Here is a 17,797-nt window from a genome sequence, read left to right as displayed (position 1 = left end):
TTCTGGAAAGCATATAGGGTTATTTGGAAAGTGTTTTTCAATGGAAAGCCTGGATTAAGCTACTTGAACATTGAGCATCAAGATCTATAAGGATAGATCAAAACGCTTAATGGTACTTTCAAATGAGCACATACCTTGACATGATCTTGAAGGTGTTCAAGATGGATCAGTCAAAGAAGGAGTTCTTGCCTGAGTTGTAAGGTATGAAGTTAAGACTTAAAGCTCGACCACGGCAGAATAGAGAGAAAGGACGAAGGTCGTCCCCTATGCTTAAGACATAGGCTCTACAGTATGCTATGCTGTGTACCGCACCTGAAATGTGCCTTGCCATGAGTCAGTCAAGGGGTACAAGAGTGATCTAAGAATGGATCACAGACAGCGGTCAAAGTTATCCTTAGTAACTAGTGGACTAAGGAATTTTCTCGATTATGGAGGTGGTAAAAGAGTTCGTCGTAAAGGGTTACGCCGATGCAAACTTTGACACTAATCCAGATTATTCTGAGTAGTAAACTGGATTCGTATAGTAGAACAGTTATTTGGAATAGCTCCAAAGTAGCGTAGTAGTTGCATCTACAAGATGACATAAGAAATTTGCGAAGTACATACGGATCTGAAAGATTCAGACCCGTTGACTATAACATCTCTCACAAGCATAACATGATCAAACCCAGAACTCATCGAGTGTTAATCACATGGTAGATGTGAACTAGATTATTGACTCTAGTAAACTCTTGGATGTTAGTCACATGGGATGTGACCTTGAGTGTTAATCACATAGCGATGTGAACTAGATTATTGACTCTAGTGCAAGTGGGAGACTGTTGGAAATATGCCCTAGAGGCAATAATAAATTAGTTATTATTATATTTCCTTGTTCATGATAATCGTTTATTATCCATGCTAGAATTGTATTGATAGGAAACTCAGATACATGTGTGGATACATAGACAACACCATGTCCCTAGTAAGCCTCTAGTTGACTAGCTCGTTGATCAATAGATGGTTACGGTTTCCTGACCATGGACATTGGATGTCGTTGATAACGGGATCACATCATTAGGAGAATGATGTGATGGACAAGACCCAATCCTAAGCATAGCACTAGATCATGTAGTTCGTATGCTAAAGCTTTTCTAATGTCAAGTATCATTTCCTTAGACCATGAGATTGTGCAACTCCCGGATACCGTAGGAGTGCTTTGGGTGTGCCAAACGTCACAACGTAACTGGGTGGCTATAAAGGTACACTATCAGGTATCTCCGAAAGTGTCTGTTGGGTTGGCACGAATCGAGACTGGGATTTGTCACTCCGTGTTAAACGGAGAGAGATCAGGATTGTGGGCCCACTCGGTAGGACAATCATCTATATATTACTTGCTAGTAATTTCTATAACGATGTACATATAATCTGGTATCAACTAGATACACTACGAATGTCAGTTAACGAGACTTGCCGTAAAGAGATAGCGTGTAACTATACGAGGTTATAACTCGGGATAGTGCTCAGAAGAATCAGCACCTATTTGCTGCAAGGAACCAGCTCATATATCTATTCTATCCTTCTGCTGCCTAGCATCATAGAGTGTGCGAACACTGTTACTAACTTCGCAAGAAAGACAGCGAATTATATTCACAGCTCGCATTACCTTCTGTGTCTTGGGTTCGACACTCTTACTTCAAAGACTACGATAGATCCCCTATACTTGTGGGTCATCAAGACCTTTTCTGGCGCCGGTTGTCGGGGAGTGTAGCGCCTTTGGTAGGTGGAATTTGGTATAGAAATTTATATAGTGTGCTGAAATTTACTGTCACTTGTTACTATGGAAAGTAATTCTCTGAGGGGCTTGTTCGGGGTATCTTCACCCCGTCCAGTAGAGCAAAGAGTTGCTCCTCAACCTACTGAACCTATTGAAAATGAAACTCTTTTGAATTTCCTTCGGGTATGATGGAAAAACTGCTAGCTAACCCTTTTACAGGAGATGGAACAAAGCATCCTGATGAGCACTTAATATATGTGGATGAAGTTTGTGGATTATTTAAGCTTGCAGGTATACCCGATGATGTTGCTAAGAAGAAGGTCTTCCCTTTATCTTTGAAGGGAGACGCATTGATATGGTATAGGCTATGTGATGATATGAGATCATGGACTATAAAAGATTGAAGTTGGAATTTCATCAAAAGTATTACCCTATGCATCTTGTTCATCGTGATCGCAATTATATATATAATTTCTGGCCTCGCGAAGGAGAAAGCATCGCTCAAGCTTGGGGGAGGCTTAAATCAATGTTATATTCATGCCCCAATCATGAGCTCCCGAGAGAAATAATTATGCAAAGTTTTTATGCTCGGCTTTCTGAAAACAATCGCACCATGCTCGATACTTCTTGTGCTGGCTCTTTTATGATGAAGACTATTGAATTCAGATGGAATTTATTGGATAGAATTAAACGCAACTCTGAAGATTGGGACCTCAACGAAGTAAGGAGTCAGGTATGACACCTAAGTTTGATTGTGTTAAATCTTTTATGGATACTAATGTTTTCCGTAAGTTTAGCACTAAATATGGACTTGACTCTGAGATAGTAGCTTCTTTCTGTGAATCTTTTGCTACTTATGTTGATCTCCCTAAGGAGAAGTGGTTTAAATATCATCCTCCCATAGAAGTAAAAGTAGCTGCACCTATTAAAGTTGAAGAAAAGACTGTCACTTATAATGATCCTATTGTTCCTACTTCTTATGTTGAGAAACCACCTTTCCCTGTTAGAATAAAGGATCATGCTAAAGCTTCAACTGTGTTCGTAAAAGCAATATTAGAACTTATACACCTCCTGAGCAAGTTAAAGTAGAACCTAATATTGCTATTGTTAAAGATCTCTTGTCTGATAATATTGATGGGCATGTTATTCAGTTCGAAGGTGAAACTGCTAGAATTGCTAAACCTTGTGATAAAGATAAACATAGACATGTGGTAGGCGTGCCTGTTATTTCTGTTAAAATAGGAGATCATTGTTATCATGGCTTATGTGATATGGGTGCTAGTGCTAGTGTTATACCGCATACTTTATACGAAGAAATTAAGAATGAAATTGCACCTGCTGAGTTAGAAGGTATTGATGTCACAATTAAACTTGCCAATAGAGATACTATTTCACCAATTGGAATTGTTAGAGATGTTGAAGTCTTGTGTGGGAAAACTAAATATCCTGCTGATTTTCTTGTTCTTGGTTCCCCACAAGATAGCTTTTGTCCCATTATATTTGGTAGACCCTTCTTAAATACTGTCAATGCTACCATAGATTGCACAAAGAATGTTGTTACTGTTGGCTTGGATGATATGGTTCATGAGTTTAATTTCTCTAAATTTAGTAAACAACATCGTGAGGAAGAATTACCTAGTAAGGATGAAATTATTGGTCTTGCTTCTATTGCCGTACCTCCTAGTGATCCTTTAGAACACTATTTGCTAGACCATGAAAATGATATGTTATGAATGAAAGAAGGGAAATAGATGAAGTATTCTTTAAACAGGAACCTATGAAACACAATTTGCCTGTTGAAATCCTAGGGGATCCCCCTCCACCTAAGGGTGATCCCGTGTTTGAGCTTAAACCGTTGCCTGAATAATCTTAAATATGCTTATCTTGATGAAAAGAAGATATATCCTGTTATTATTAGTGCTAACCTTTCAGAGCATGAAGAAGAAAGATTATTGAAAACTCTGAAGAAGCATCGTGCTGCTATTGGATATACTCTTGATGATCTTAAGGGCATTAGTCCCACTCTATGTCAACATAAAATAAATTTGGAAGCAGATGCCAAACCAGTTCGTGATCCTCAACGACGTCTGAATCCTAAAATGAAAGAAGTGGTAAGAAAAGAAATACTCAGCTTCTGGAGGCAGGTATAATTTATCCCGTTGCTGATAGTCAGTGGGTAAGTCCTGTCCATTGTGTCCCTAAGAAGGGAGGTATTACTGTTGTTCCTAATGATAAAGATGAATTGATTCCACAAAGAATTATCACAGGTTATAGGATGGTAATTGATTTACGCAAATTAAATAAAGCTACTAAGAAAGATCATTACCCCTTACCTTTTATTGATCAAATGCTAGAAAGATTATGCAAACATACACACTATTGCTTTCTAGATGGTTATTCTGGTTTCTCTCAAATACCTGTGTCGGCTAGAGATCAATCAAAGACTACTTTTACATGCCCTTTTGGTACTTTTGCTTATAGACGTATGCCTTTTGGTTTATGTAATGCACCTGCTACCTTTCAAAGATGCATGATGGCTATATTCTCTGACTTTTGTGAAAAGATTTGTGATGTTTTCATGGACGATTTTTCCATCTATCATTCCGCTTTTGATGATTGCTTGAGCAATCTTGATCGAGTTTTGCAGAGATGTGAAGAAACTAATCTTGTCTTGAATTGGGAAAAGTGCCACTTTATGGTTAATGAAGGTATTGTCTTGGGGCACAAAGTTTCTGAAAGAGGTATTGAAGTTGATAAAGCCAAGGTTGATGCTATTGAAAAGATGCCATGTCCCAAGGACATCAAAGGTATAAGAAGTTTCCTTGGTCACGCCAGATTTTATAGGAGGTTCATTAAGGACTTCTCAAAAATTTCTCAGCCTCTGACTAATTTATTGCAAAAAGATATACCATTTGTCTTTGATGATGATTATGTAGAAGCATTTGAAATACTTAAGAAAGCATTAGTCTCTGCACCTGTTGTTCAGCCACCTGATTGGAATTTACCCTTTGAAATTATGTGTGATGCTAGTGATTATGCTGTAGGTGCTGTTCTAGGGCAAAGAGTTGATAAGAAATTAAATGTTATTCATTATGCTAGTAAGACTCTAGACAATGCTCAAAGAAATTATGCTACTACTGAAAAAGAGCTTTTAGCAGTTGTATTTGCTTGTGATAAGTTCAGATCTTATATCGTTGATTCTAAAGTAACTATTCACACTGATCATGCTGCTATTAAATATCTTATGGAAAAGAAAGATGCTAAACCTAGACTTATTAGATGGGTTCTCTTGCTAAAAGAATTTGATTTGAATATTGTTGATAGAAAGGGAGCTGAGAACCCCGTTGCAGACAACTTATCTAGGTTAGAAAATATTATTGATGAACCATTACCTATTAATGATGACTTTCCTGATGAACAATTAAATGTTATAAGTACTCTTCTCGTAGTACCATGGTATGCTGATTATGCTAATTATATTGTTGCTAAGTTTATACCACCTAGCTTCACATACCAGCAAAAGAAAAAGTTTTTCTATGACTTGAGACATTACTTTTGGGATGACCCACATCTTTATAAAGAAGGAGTAGATGGTGTTATTAGACGTTGTGTACCTGAGCATGAACAGGAACAGATCCTACGCAAGTGTCATTCCGAGTTATGGAGGACACCACGCTGAAGATAGAACTGCACATAAGGTATTGCAATCTGGTTTTTATTGGCCTACTCTCTTCAAGGATGCCCGTAAGTTTGTCTTCTTGTGATGAATGCCAAAGAATTGGTAATATTAGTAGACGTCAAGAAATGCCTATGAATTATTCACTTGTTATTGAACCATTTGATGTTTGGGGCTTTGATTATATGGGACCTTTTCCTGCCTCTAATGGTATACACATATTTTAGTTGTGTTGATTACGTTACTAAGTGGGTAGAAGCTATTCCAACTAGTAGTGCTGATCATAACACTTCTATTAAAATGCTTAAAGAAGTTATTTTCCCGAGGTTTGGAGTCCCTAGATATTTAATGACTGATGGTGGTTCACACTTTATTCATGGTGCTTTCCGTAAAATGCTTGCTAAATATGATGTTAATCATAGAATTGCATCTCCTTATCACCCACAGTCTAGTGGTCAAGTAGAATTGAGCAATAGAGAGCTCAAATTAATTTTGCAAAAGACTGTTAATAGGTCTAGAAGAATTGGTCCAAGAAACTTGATGATGCATTATGGGCTTATAGAACTGCATATAAAAATCCTATGGGTATGTCTCCGTATAAAATGGTATATGGAAAAGCATGTCACTTACCTCTCGAACTAGAACATAAGGCATATTGGGCTATTAAAGAGCTCAACTATGATTTTAAACTTGCCGGTGAGAAGAGGTTATTTGATATTAGCTCACTTGATGAATGGAGAACCCAAGCTTATGAAAATGCCAAGTTGTTTAAAGAAAAAGTTAAAAGATGGCATGACAAAAGGATACAAAAGCGTGAGTTTAATGTAGGTGATTATGTATTGCTATACAACTCTCGTTTAAGATTTTTTGCAGAAAACTTCTCTCTAAATGGGAAGGCCCCTATGTTATCGAGGAGGTCTATCGTTCCGGTGCCATAAAAATCAACAACTTCGAAGGCACAAATCCGAAGGTGGTAAACGGTCAAAAATCAGAATTTATATCTCAGGTAATCCCATAAATGTTGAAACCAATATTATTGAAACTGTAACCCCGGAGGAATACATAAGGGACACTTTCCGGAACGTTTCAGACTCCGAAAAGGAATAGGTATGTGGTACGGTAAGTAAACCGACTCCAAAACAATTTTTAAGGCAATATCTCTCTATTTTGGAATATTTATAAAAATAGAAAAATAAGTAGCACTCCAGGAAGGACACGAGAGCCCCACGAGGGTGGTGGGCGCGCCCTACCCCCTACCTCGTGAGCACCTCGTGTGCCTTCCGGACTCCGTTTTCTTGCACGTTACGTATTTTGGTCGGTAAAAATTCATTATATATTCTCCCGAAGGTTTTGACTCCCGTATCACGCAAACCTCCTCTGTTCTTGTTTCGAGCTGTTTTTTGTCAGGGTTTTCCAGGCTAGGCATCATGTCGTCTCCCTCCTCCAACAATGGTGACAACGATGCTTGGCTAATGAAGATGGATCTGAAGAGGGAAGAACCCACGAGGGTCAACAAGGATGAAAGGATCAAGAAGGCCACAGAGGATCAAGCTCCGGCAGCAAAAGACATCCTTCAACTTGATCATAACCTTCTTACCCCAACTGAGATCGAAGCTTTCAAGATGATTGAGTTAGCTCGTATACAAAACAATTATCTCACACAAGAAAATATTTTGTTGAAGAAGCATATTGTCGCACTCAAGGGCATTATTCGCAAGCTGGAGGACCTCTTACGCTCGATGTGCGATTATCCGTCACCTCCACCTTCTTCACCAACAAAGGAGATATAATCACATGGGTATGGGCACCCCCCTTGGTAACTGCCAAGCTTGGGGGAGGTGCCCCGGTATCGTATCACAATCACAACTCCTATCTTTATTGTTTTTCTTAGTTCGATCCTATTAGTAGTATCTTGATCTAGTAGAATAAAGTTTATGGTATGATCTAGTTTTGAGTTTTGCTTTATGATCCCTCTATGTAATCGAGTCCGTGATCTATATATAATAAAGATTAGTGTTGAGTCAAGGGCTTGATTATTTTGCCATGATCTTGGGTGAATAAAAGAAAAGAGAAAAAATAAAAAGAAACAAAAAGTTCATATTGATCTTATTGAGAGTAATGACTTCACATAGAAAGAGTATGATGATTAAAAGTTGTTGGGAGTTGGCAGACATAGCTTTGGTCATTGTTGCAATTAATAGGAAGTAATAAGGAAAGAGAGGTTTTCACATATAGATATATTATCATTGACATCTTTTATGATTGGGAGCACTCATTAAAATATGACATGCTAAAGAGTTGATGTTGGACAAGGAAGACAACGTAATGAGTTATGTCTTTCTTATATCTGAGATAAAGTATGTTGTCATGGATCCTCTAACTTGTTGAGCTTGCCTTTCCCCCTCATGCTAGCCAAATTCTCAGCACCAAGTAGAAATACTACTTGTGCTTCCAAATACCCTTAAACCAGTTTTGCCATGAGAGTCCACCATATCTACCTATGGATTGAGTAAGATCCTTCAAGTAAGTTGTCATCGGTGCAAAGCAATAAAAATTGCTCTAAATATGTATGATTGATTGGTGTGGGAGAAATAAGCTTTATACGATCTTGTGATGTGGAAGTAATAAAAGCGACGGACTGCATAATAAAGGTTCATATCACAAGGGGCAATATAAAGTGATGTTCTTTCGCATTGAGATTTTATGCATCCAACCATAAAAGCGCATGGCAACCTCTGCTTCCCTCTGCGAAGGGCCTATCCTTTATCATTATCTTCTACCTTATGCAAGAGTCATGGTGATCTTCACCTCTTCTTTTTCATTTTATCCTTTGGCAAGCTCAGCATGTTGGAAAGAACATGATATATATATATATATATCTAATTGGATGTAGGGGAGCATGAACCATTATTGTTGACATTACCCTTGAGGTAAAAGGTTGTGGGGCAAAACTATAAGCCCCTATCTTTCTCTGTGTCTGATTAAAACTCCGTAACCACAAGTATTGCGTGAGTGTTAGCAATTATGGAGGACTAAATGATAGTTGAGTATGTGGACTTGCTTTTTAGCTCTGACATAGACTCTTTCCGATGTTATGATAAATTGCAATTGCTTCAATGACTGAGATTATAGTTTGTCGGAGCCCAATAAGGTTTATGATTTATACTTTTGCATTGTGAATAGATCATCACTTGAACATAAGTAATCATATGACAAAATCTATATATGTTGCTGTTATGAGAATAATCATGATGCCTTCATGTCCGTATTTTATTTTTATCGACGCCTCTACCTCTAAACATGAGGACATATTTATTGTTATCGGCTTTTCGCTTGAGGACAAGCGAGGTCTAAGCTTGGGGGAGTTGATACGTCCATTTTGCATCATGCTTTTATATCGATATTTATTGCATTATGGACTGTTATTTCACTTTATGTCACAATACTTATGGCTATTCTCTCTTATTTTACAAGGTTTACATAAGGAGGGAGAATGCCGGCAGCTGGAATTCTGGGCTGGAAAAGGAGCAAATATTAGAGACCTATTCTGCGCAACTCCAAAAGTCCTGAAACTCCACGGAACATCTTAAAAAATAAAGAAAAATCCTCGCCAAAGATGAAGGCCAGGGGGCCCACACCCTTCTCACGAGGGTGGGGCGCCCCCCCCTAGGGCGCGCCCCCTACCTCGTGGGCCCCCTGGTGGCTCTCCGACGTCCATCTTCTCCTATATGAAGTCTTTCGATGAGAAAAAAATAGAGAGGAACTTTTCGGGACGAGACTCCGCCGCCACGAGGCGGAACCTTGGCGGATCCAATCTAGAGCTCCGGCAGAGCTGTTCTGCCGGGGATACTTCCCTCCGGAGGGGGAAATCATCACCATGTCATCACCAACGCTCCTCTCATCGGGAGAGGGCAATCTCCATCAACATCTTCACCAGCACCATCTCATCTCCAAACCCTAGTTCATCTCTTGTATCCAATTCTTGTCTCAAAGTCCGGGATTGGTGCTAGTAGGTTGCTAGTAGTGTTGATTACTCCTTGTAGTTGATGCTAGTTGGTTTATTTGGTGGAAGATCATATGTTCAGATCCTATATGCATATTATTACCCCTCTGATTATGAACATGAATATGCTTTGTGAGTAATTACGTTTCGTTCCTGAGGACAAGGGAGAAGTCTTGCTATGAGTAGTCATGTGAATTTGGTATTCGTTTGATATTTTGATAAGATGTATGTTGTCTAGCCTCTAGTGGTGTTATGTGAACGTCGACTACATAACACTTCACCATTATTTGGGCCTAGAGGAAGGCATTGGGAAGTAATAAGTAGATGATGGGTTGCTAGAGTGACAGAAGCTTAAACCCTAGTTTATGCGTTGCTTCGTAAGGGGCTGATTTGGATCCATATGTTTCATGCTATGGTTAGGTTTACCTTAATACTTTTGTTGTAGTTGCGGATGCTTGCAATAGAGGTTAATCATAAGTGGGATGCTTGTCCAAGTAAGGACAGTACCCAAGCACCGGTCCACCCACATACCAAATTATCAAAGTACCGAACGCGAATCATATGAACATGATGAAAACTAGCTTGATGATATTCCCATGCCTCGGGAGCGCTTTTCCTATTATAAGAGTTTGTTCCGGCTTGTCCTTTGCTACAAAAGGATTGGGCCACCTTGCTGCACTTTATTTACTTTTGTTACTTGTCGCTCTTTATAATTTATCCTATCACAAAACTATATGTTACCACTTATTTCAGTACTTGCAGAGAATACCTTGCTGAAAACCGCTTATCATTTCCTTCTGCTCCTCGTTGGGTTCAACACTCTTACTTATCGAAAGGACTACGATAGATCCCCTATACTTGTGGGTCATGAGAAACAACAAAGACATATGTCAAAGAGCAATAAAAAATTGTTGGGGCTCCTCGGATGCCCAAGGTGGTGGCTCTTCGGCCAGACTTAACCAATTCAAAAGAATAGAGGAAGGACTTGTTGAACCAACTTCCAAGACCAACATCCAAAGAAGGAGAGCAGCTCGAAAGTACCGAGGAGTGTCCTCGAGCTGAAGACCGGTTCAGGGGCTATTGATGGTGTCCTGGACTAGGGGTTACTCACCACATTGTCTTCTGACTAGGAGGGCCGGGCCAAGGACTCTCATGATGATTTTTTGGTGGACCACATTCGTCAAAGCCCACGACACCAAGATGAGATGTTTTTGAAGACTTGACCCATATATACTCCAAGATTTAGAGGCCGTCTACCCCACGATTGCCATAGATGTAACCGATCTATGTGTAAATCCTAACCCCGGTATCTATATAAGTCGAGGGCGCGAGGACTTGTAGACGAGACACAACCATCTCGCGGTAGATCAACCTGTAATCTGGACTACCTCAAATCAATATAATCAAAGCAGAACATAAGGTATTATCTTTTTGAGAAAACCAAACTTTGTTAAAATCATGTATCTATGTTACCATCATACTAAGGCCATCAGTTCGGCACCCCTACCTGAGGTCTGCTAAATTTGACTCCGTCAGTAGGACGATTTTGCAACTTTTATTTGTTTTTAGTCTTATGCAAAGTATGGCGGAGACTACTTGTATTTTTCTTGTGTTTTCGCATTTGTACACGCACCTAATTGTACGTCTGTAATGTTTTGCGACTCGCACTAATACAAGTATAGCATATGCCTACGGATGCATGGTTAGAAAAAAGGTCGGATGATAATAACTTGTTGTATTTTTTATGACTGACTAGCAAGATGCCTGTGCATTGGATGAAACACCAAGATGCATTTTTTTTACAAAACACCTGTTGTGGTTGACTCATGCGGGAGTAATCACATGTGTAAAAATTAATGATATCTCGAGAAAGAGGAAAGATAAGGTGAGGAGGATTGGGGCGTGGTGGTGATTGATGGTCGGACTGAACGGGGGTATGAGGATGGACGACGCTGGCAGCGACCACCATGCCAAATTATTTCAGAGGTTACCTTTTTTAATTGCTCAACAATAAAGTTATGGGAGATAAGTATGAACGAGGGAATGCCTTATCTGCAAATATGAAGAGAGGTGCGGGTATTTTTTTGTAAAATTACCATAGTATACTTTCTATCCGTCAGATATAGATCGGACGGTCTATATTGCAAGATGGCAGGCACACTATCATCACCAACTCGGTTTTTTTATAAAAGTATTTGACCGATATATAACTTTATTTGGAATAGTGAGAGCTAGTACACCCTGGTCATGACATAAAACAACAACCTAGTTAGAGTATCTACAGTCGGACGCCTCAAACCCGCCTCATACGTCTGGACAGGCCGCCCGGTCACTGTTCGGTCACAAAATTTTGACCTAGAGGGGCATCTCAACCGGGCCTCAAACACACGGGGTGACCGGCACCCCTCATATGAAACCCAAATATGGGACGGATACGGGGGCGCCGGGGCACGCCCGCTACGTCGGCCCCGACAGCCTGATCCCATCCTAAATTGCACCTTATCCACCCCTAAGACCTGCCGGATGCATTTGCTACCTCCTCTCTTCTTCCGCGCCGTCCGTCTCAAAGCTCCGGCACCGCGCACACTACGCAACCATTCCTAACTTCTGCGTCGCCAGCTCCGACAAAGCAGTCCTATCTCCCGTCCTCGCCGTGGGGGAATTCATCGCCGGCCCGGACGCCACCGTGGTACGTCCGGCAACTCTCTGGCTCCGCCTTGCGCTTGATGTGTTCAACGCATTGTTTGACTGGATTTTTTTGTGATTTTGTTAGGGAAAACGATGGATTCGATGCTTCATCGGACGAGGAGTATGGACCGACGGAGTTTGACCAAATGATTCAAGATGAATTCTTCGATTCCTCGGATTCGGACGAAGAAGTGGACATGATTATGCTCATGAGCATGCAAGAGAAAATGGACCGGCAAGTGGAGCATATTATCAACTTCAAGGGCTCAATCAAAGAGAAAAGAGTGATCAACCGGTACAGGGTGTCCTTAGCAAAGCATAGAGACTACTTTGCTCCCAATCCTACTTTACCGGATGATCCATGGTTTCGTCGCTGTTTTCGCATGCGGAAACGATTGTTTTTACGCATTGTGGAGGGCGTGGAGGCACACGACGACTACTTCAAGCTCACAAGGGATTGCTGCAGATAACTCTCTTCCTCTGCCAAGCAGAAGTCCACGGCTGCTCTGAGAATGCTTGCACTTGATACTGCTGCAGATGCCCTTGGTGAGATGTCCAAGATGGGAAAGAGCATGTGCTTGAATACCATTGTCAAGTTTGTCCGTGCCGTGGTGGGGGTGTTTGAACCTGAGTATCTTAGAGAACCAAATGCACATGACACAGAGAAGTTGTTGGCTATTGGAGAGGCAAGGGGGTTTCCAGAAATGCTCGGATCAATTGATTGGATGCATTGGCAATGAAAACTGCCCCGGAGGTTTGCGGAAATGGATAGAGGTCACACTAGAGAGGCCACCATCATACTAAAAGCGGTGGCATCACATGACTTATGAATTTGACATGCTTTTCTTTGTAATGCCGGGTTCTCACAACGACATTAATGTGCTTCAACGATCTCCGGTGTTCAGGAGGCTTTGCAATAGGGAATCACCACCGTGCAACTACACCGTCAACGGCCGAGAGTATAACATGGGATACTATCTTGCCGATGGTACCTATTCTCACTGGACGACGTTTGTGAAGATCATATCCGAACCACATGGCAATAAATAGAGCCACTTTGCAACAATGCAGGAAGCGGATAAGAAAGATGTGAAGAGGGCATTTGGTGTGTTTCAAGCTCGTTGGGAAATTGTGTGGAGCGCTGCAATGTTGTGGAGTCAGAAACTTTGTGGCAGCCGATCTGATGACATGTTGTGTTATTTCGCACAGTATGATTGTCGAGGATGAGGGTGATGGTGTAGCTCAAAGCCGTGATTTTGAAGCACCTGGAGAACAAGTTGAAATTCCGAAAAATCAAGATGCGGCTCAACTTATGAATTTTCTGCAGATACATCAGAATTTTCGAGATCATCAGGTGTTCAGGAGGCTTTGCAATAGGGAATCACCGCCGTGCAACTACACCGTCAACGGCCGAGAGTATAACATGGAATACTATCTTGCCGATGGTATCTATTCTCAGCGGGCGACGTTTGTGAAGACCATATCCGAACCACATGACAATAGATAGAGGCACTTTGCGACAATGCAGGAAGCGACTAGGAAAGATGTGGAGAGGGCATTTGGTGTGCTTCAAGCTCGTTGGGAATTGTGCGAAGCGCTACAATGTTGTGGAGTTAGAAACTTTGTGGCAGCCGATCTGATGACATGTTGTGTTATTTTACACAATATGGTTGTCGAGGATAAGGGTGATGGTGTAGCTCAAAGTCATGATTTTGAAGCACCTGAAGAACAAGTTAAAATTTCGAAAAATCAAGATGCGGCTCAACTTATGAACTTTCTGCAGATACATCAGAATCTTCAAAATCATTAGATGCACATGCAGCTACTCAATGATCTTGTGGATCACATGTGGATTCACAATGACAACCAAGGAGCTAATACTTGAGTTGTGTACTTAAAATAAATTTCAGCTATCTATGCTCCGTACCAATATTGTCTTCTATGATGGACGTGCATGAATCTATATGGCTTTGAGAGTTTGGATTTGAGATATGGGGATGCCGGAAGGAAAATATGAAGGCCGGTCCGAATGCGCCCGCGGACATGTCCGTTAATGTATAGGGTCAGATTTGCCAGCTACTGTATTTATGACATTGGTAATCTTCGGTAGTAGAACAGCACAAGTATACCAGCCAGCGGTACGAATACGATCACAGGTATTTTCAGTGCCGATGCCTGACCTGCGGAGAGCTGGATTTCAATTTCGCTTCCTCGTCGTCCCGCTGCACGCATGGTCGCATGGACCAAGGCGAGGACGAAGCAGAATCCCATTCCCAGCGGTGGGGGCCCGTTCGCGAAAAACGAGGCCGGCGACGGGCGCGGGCCCGATCTCATCCCCTCCCCTCCCCCTCCGGGCCCATCTCGCCCAGCTGTACCGCACCGCACTCCCCACCAACGTGACCCGCGCTGCCGCGACCGACCGCATCAGTCGCCGTCGGCCGTCGCGCATCCGATGCTCCACCAAAAAAAGAAAATAAAAAGAAAACAATTCGAAGCGTACAACCAACGGCAACGAATCGGTGCGAGGCCCCACGCCGCAGCGTGACGGGCCACGCCCACGCCGCCTCGCGTGCCCCGCCCGCCCACGCGGCCGCTGACAGACCGGGCCCACCCGATGATGCAGAGGGAAATAAATACGGGGACACGCTTGACTTCAGCGCTCTCTCCGCCCCAAATCGTCGGCTCCACCCCACCTACCAGCCGGAGTCCACCGCCGCCGCCGCCATGTCTTCCGGTGGGATCGCGCGCGGCCGCCTCGCCGAGGAGCGCAAGGCCTGGCGGAAGAACCACCCCCACGTACGCCCCCTCCCTCTCGATTTCGCTCCCCGCCTCGCCTCGCCCCACCTAACCTGCTGTTTCGATCGAGGATGTCGCGCGGCTGTTCCTGATCTGTTTGGTTTTGGTTCTCGCAGGGCTTCGTCGCCAAGCCGGAGACGCTGGGCGACGGCACGGTCAACCTCATGGTCTGGCACTGCACCATCCCCGGCAAGCAAGGGGTAATAAGCTCTGCCCCCGCTCTCCTCCGATCGTTTCACAGCGGCGTGCGTAGCACCTTCTATAGCCCTCTCGTTTGACCCTAGACTAGATCGGGTTGCTTAGCTTCGGTTGTTTCCCGTTCGCGACCCACCCACAGCTCGCCTGATCAGATCTCGCTCCGTGGACTGAGGTTAGGGCGTGCCGCTGTGTGACTCAACCGGGGACACATATTGGATAAGAACCCGCTGGTGTTATTTCCTTTCCGCGGATTAGTGCTTATTTAGTTCGTCTGACCCTTCAATTGCATTGTGCTGTGGCCTGTGATCGTTTCTTCATGCATTTTCAGTATGGCCAAGGATTAGTACCTTTTTAATGTCAGTCTAACTGTAGCTATCTACAGAGTATGTATGTAGCTGCTACTGGTTTATCCATAAACGTCTACACTATTAGTAGGTTAGTTCATGCTTCAATTAGAGGTTGACTGGGAGTTCAATTCTTTCTGTATTTGTATGCACAACTTCAATTGCAAAGGAAAACTTCTGTCATCGACTCACCTAACTAGAGTCACTATCAGGTCCCCAGTGAAATAGTGTTAGCATACCTGCAATAGCCCTGCTGTATACTTTCAGAATTTTCAACCCGGAGTTTAGGCACACATTTAGGATAGATAGATACTTCAAAAGGAGTGTTAATTGCTGCAATGGATGTTTGAGATGGAGTTAAATTGATTGCACACTGAACCTCAATTGAGTCACCACCGATTTTGTGCAAGTCCAGTTATCTACCCAGCCAAGTCAGTACATAGGTGTCCTGGTAGAGTTGCTTTAGGATATTTCCAGTCACTGTACCGTATGGTTTCAATATCTTCAAACCCAGGATTCCTGCTAGCCAACTTATTGTTAACCTGCTCGTTCTTTGGTGGCAACGATCTGATTTAGGCTAATCTGAGGTGTCTAGCGACTAGCGTCAACAGTGAGTATAAACTGGGCTAAAATACTTGACAACATGTCCATGATTTAGTGCGACACATGTAGACCGTGTAAACATACGTTTCTTCTTTGTTAATGATCTCAGTTGTTTGCCTTACCTGTTCACTCTGTTGGATGCCGTTGTTAGCTTATTGCTTGGTACATTCTCAAGCTTGTCATAACTCATAGCCTTACAGCCATATTCTGCATTTGTCGCTTCTTTATGGTAGAGTCGTAAACTGTTTGTTATAACTTGGCGCAGCTTTAACTGTTCCCATCTCTTGTTGTGCAGACTGATTGGGAAGGTGGATACTTCCCTCTCACCCTTCATTTCAGCGAGGATTACCCCAGCAAGCCTCCCAAGTGCAAGTTCCCTACGAACTTCTTCCACCCGAATGTCTACCCTTCGGGGACAGTCTGCCTTTCAATCCTCAATGAGGACAGCGTAAGCCTGCAAACCATCTATTAGGGTATATTTAGTACTCCGTACCAGATTTGATAGCATGGTTTTACCATTTGATTGTTTCCTCTCAGGGCTGGAGACCTGCTATTACTGTGAAGCAAATCCTTGTTGGAATTCAGGACTTGCTTGATCAGCCAAACCCGGCTGACCCTGCCCAGACTGATGGTTATCACCTTTTCATCCAGGTTAGTCAACAGCGACCATCCAGGGTCTAGCTAATGCATTCTGGTAGTCCGGCTACGTTTCCTAAACCGGCTTGCATATGGCCCTGTAGTCGGTAACACACCTTTTCGGTATATATGTGCAGGATCCAGCTGAGTACAAGAGGCGTGTTCGGGTGCAGGCAAAGCAGTATCCCGCATTGGTCTGAGAGGAAGGATTGGCAAGCTTAATGATCCATGCTCTGCACATCCGCATAGTTATTGGAAGTAGATCTAAAATGAATGCCTCTGCATATATGGAGTTAGACCAAGTACAACCCGGAAAAGGGTGCCTTGAGAAGTATTCATCGTCTGTCATTGTGGACCAGTCTTGACTTAAGATCCTGTTGGTTGTAGTCGGGTTTCATAACGGTGATCCCTGAACTAAGTGCTTGTTTTGTGGGTTAAATGTCTGTCTTGAGGTGGATTGCCGTGTGCGGTACTAGTCGGTTCTAAATGCGTCTGTTGGCTGCAATATAACATTTTGCCATGTGCCATGTTTCTGTCATTTTTCTAATCTGTATCCTAGCAAAGCATTTGTTTTGCTCTGTTCTCCATCTCTGCTGGTGGTAGGAGAAGAGAGGGGGAGTGGGCTCACCCCCTCTGCCCCAGCGTGCATAGATCCATTTTGTTTGGCGCCGTCATTTTGGCTGATTTGCTTCTAGACCTTGAGTGCTCTGCTAGCCAAGCTGGTGTCGCCGGACCTAAGCTCAAACCCATGGTGACAGCATCTGTCAGTCCTACTCCGATGGCACCCCCCTTTTCAATAACAAATCATGCTTCTTTCCTTTTACTACGAGGATGGCGGCACGATTGGCGTCTGGAGTTTATCTGCAGGCCGATCATGAAATTCAGCTTCTTCCTCCAGCTCAGGCTCAACTTCCTTGTGGAGGCATTAGGCATTGAAGAAATGAGCCGCTGATATGGACAGCAAAATGGAAAACCATGATTCAGTTTATTCCTACTCAACGTCACCAATGCATGCGCGTTTCAGAATTCAGATATCCGTACATTTCTATTCAATACCACCAATACACAAGCCTTTAATAAAATCTCTCAAATTAACA

General features: G+C 42.6%; 1 protein-coding gene across 1 annotated transcript; it reads left to right on the top strand.

Annotated features, from left to right (window-relative positions):
* The first annotated feature begins 14,753 nt into the window (after positions 1 to 14,753).
* Positions 14,754 to 17,238, top strand: LOC125546269 (SUMO-conjugating enzyme SCE1). The gene is made up of 5 exons (XM_048710480.1): positions 14,754 to 14,919; positions 15,036 to 15,119; positions 16,360 to 16,512; positions 16,602 to 16,715; positions 16,838 to 17,238. The coding sequence occupies exons 1-5, from the start codon at positions 14,848 to 14,850 to the stop codon at positions 16,898 to 16,900; spliced, it is 486 nt and encodes a 161-aa protein (XP_048566437.1). The 5' UTR covers positions 14,754 to 14,847; the 3' UTR covers positions 16,901 to 17,238.
* The last annotated feature ends 559 nt before the right edge of the window (positions 17,239 to 17,797 follow it).

The sequence above is a fragment of the Triticum urartu genome, chromosome 3, assembly GCF_003073215.2.
Source record: "Triticum urartu cultivar G1812 chromosome 3, Tu2.1, whole genome shotgun sequence".
Lineage (NCBI taxonomy): Eukaryota > Viridiplantae > Streptophyta > Magnoliopsida > Poales > Poaceae > Triticum > Triticum urartu.
The sequence above is the reverse complement of the archived record's forward strand: the minus strand, read 5'-3'. Positions and strand labels throughout refer to the sequence as shown.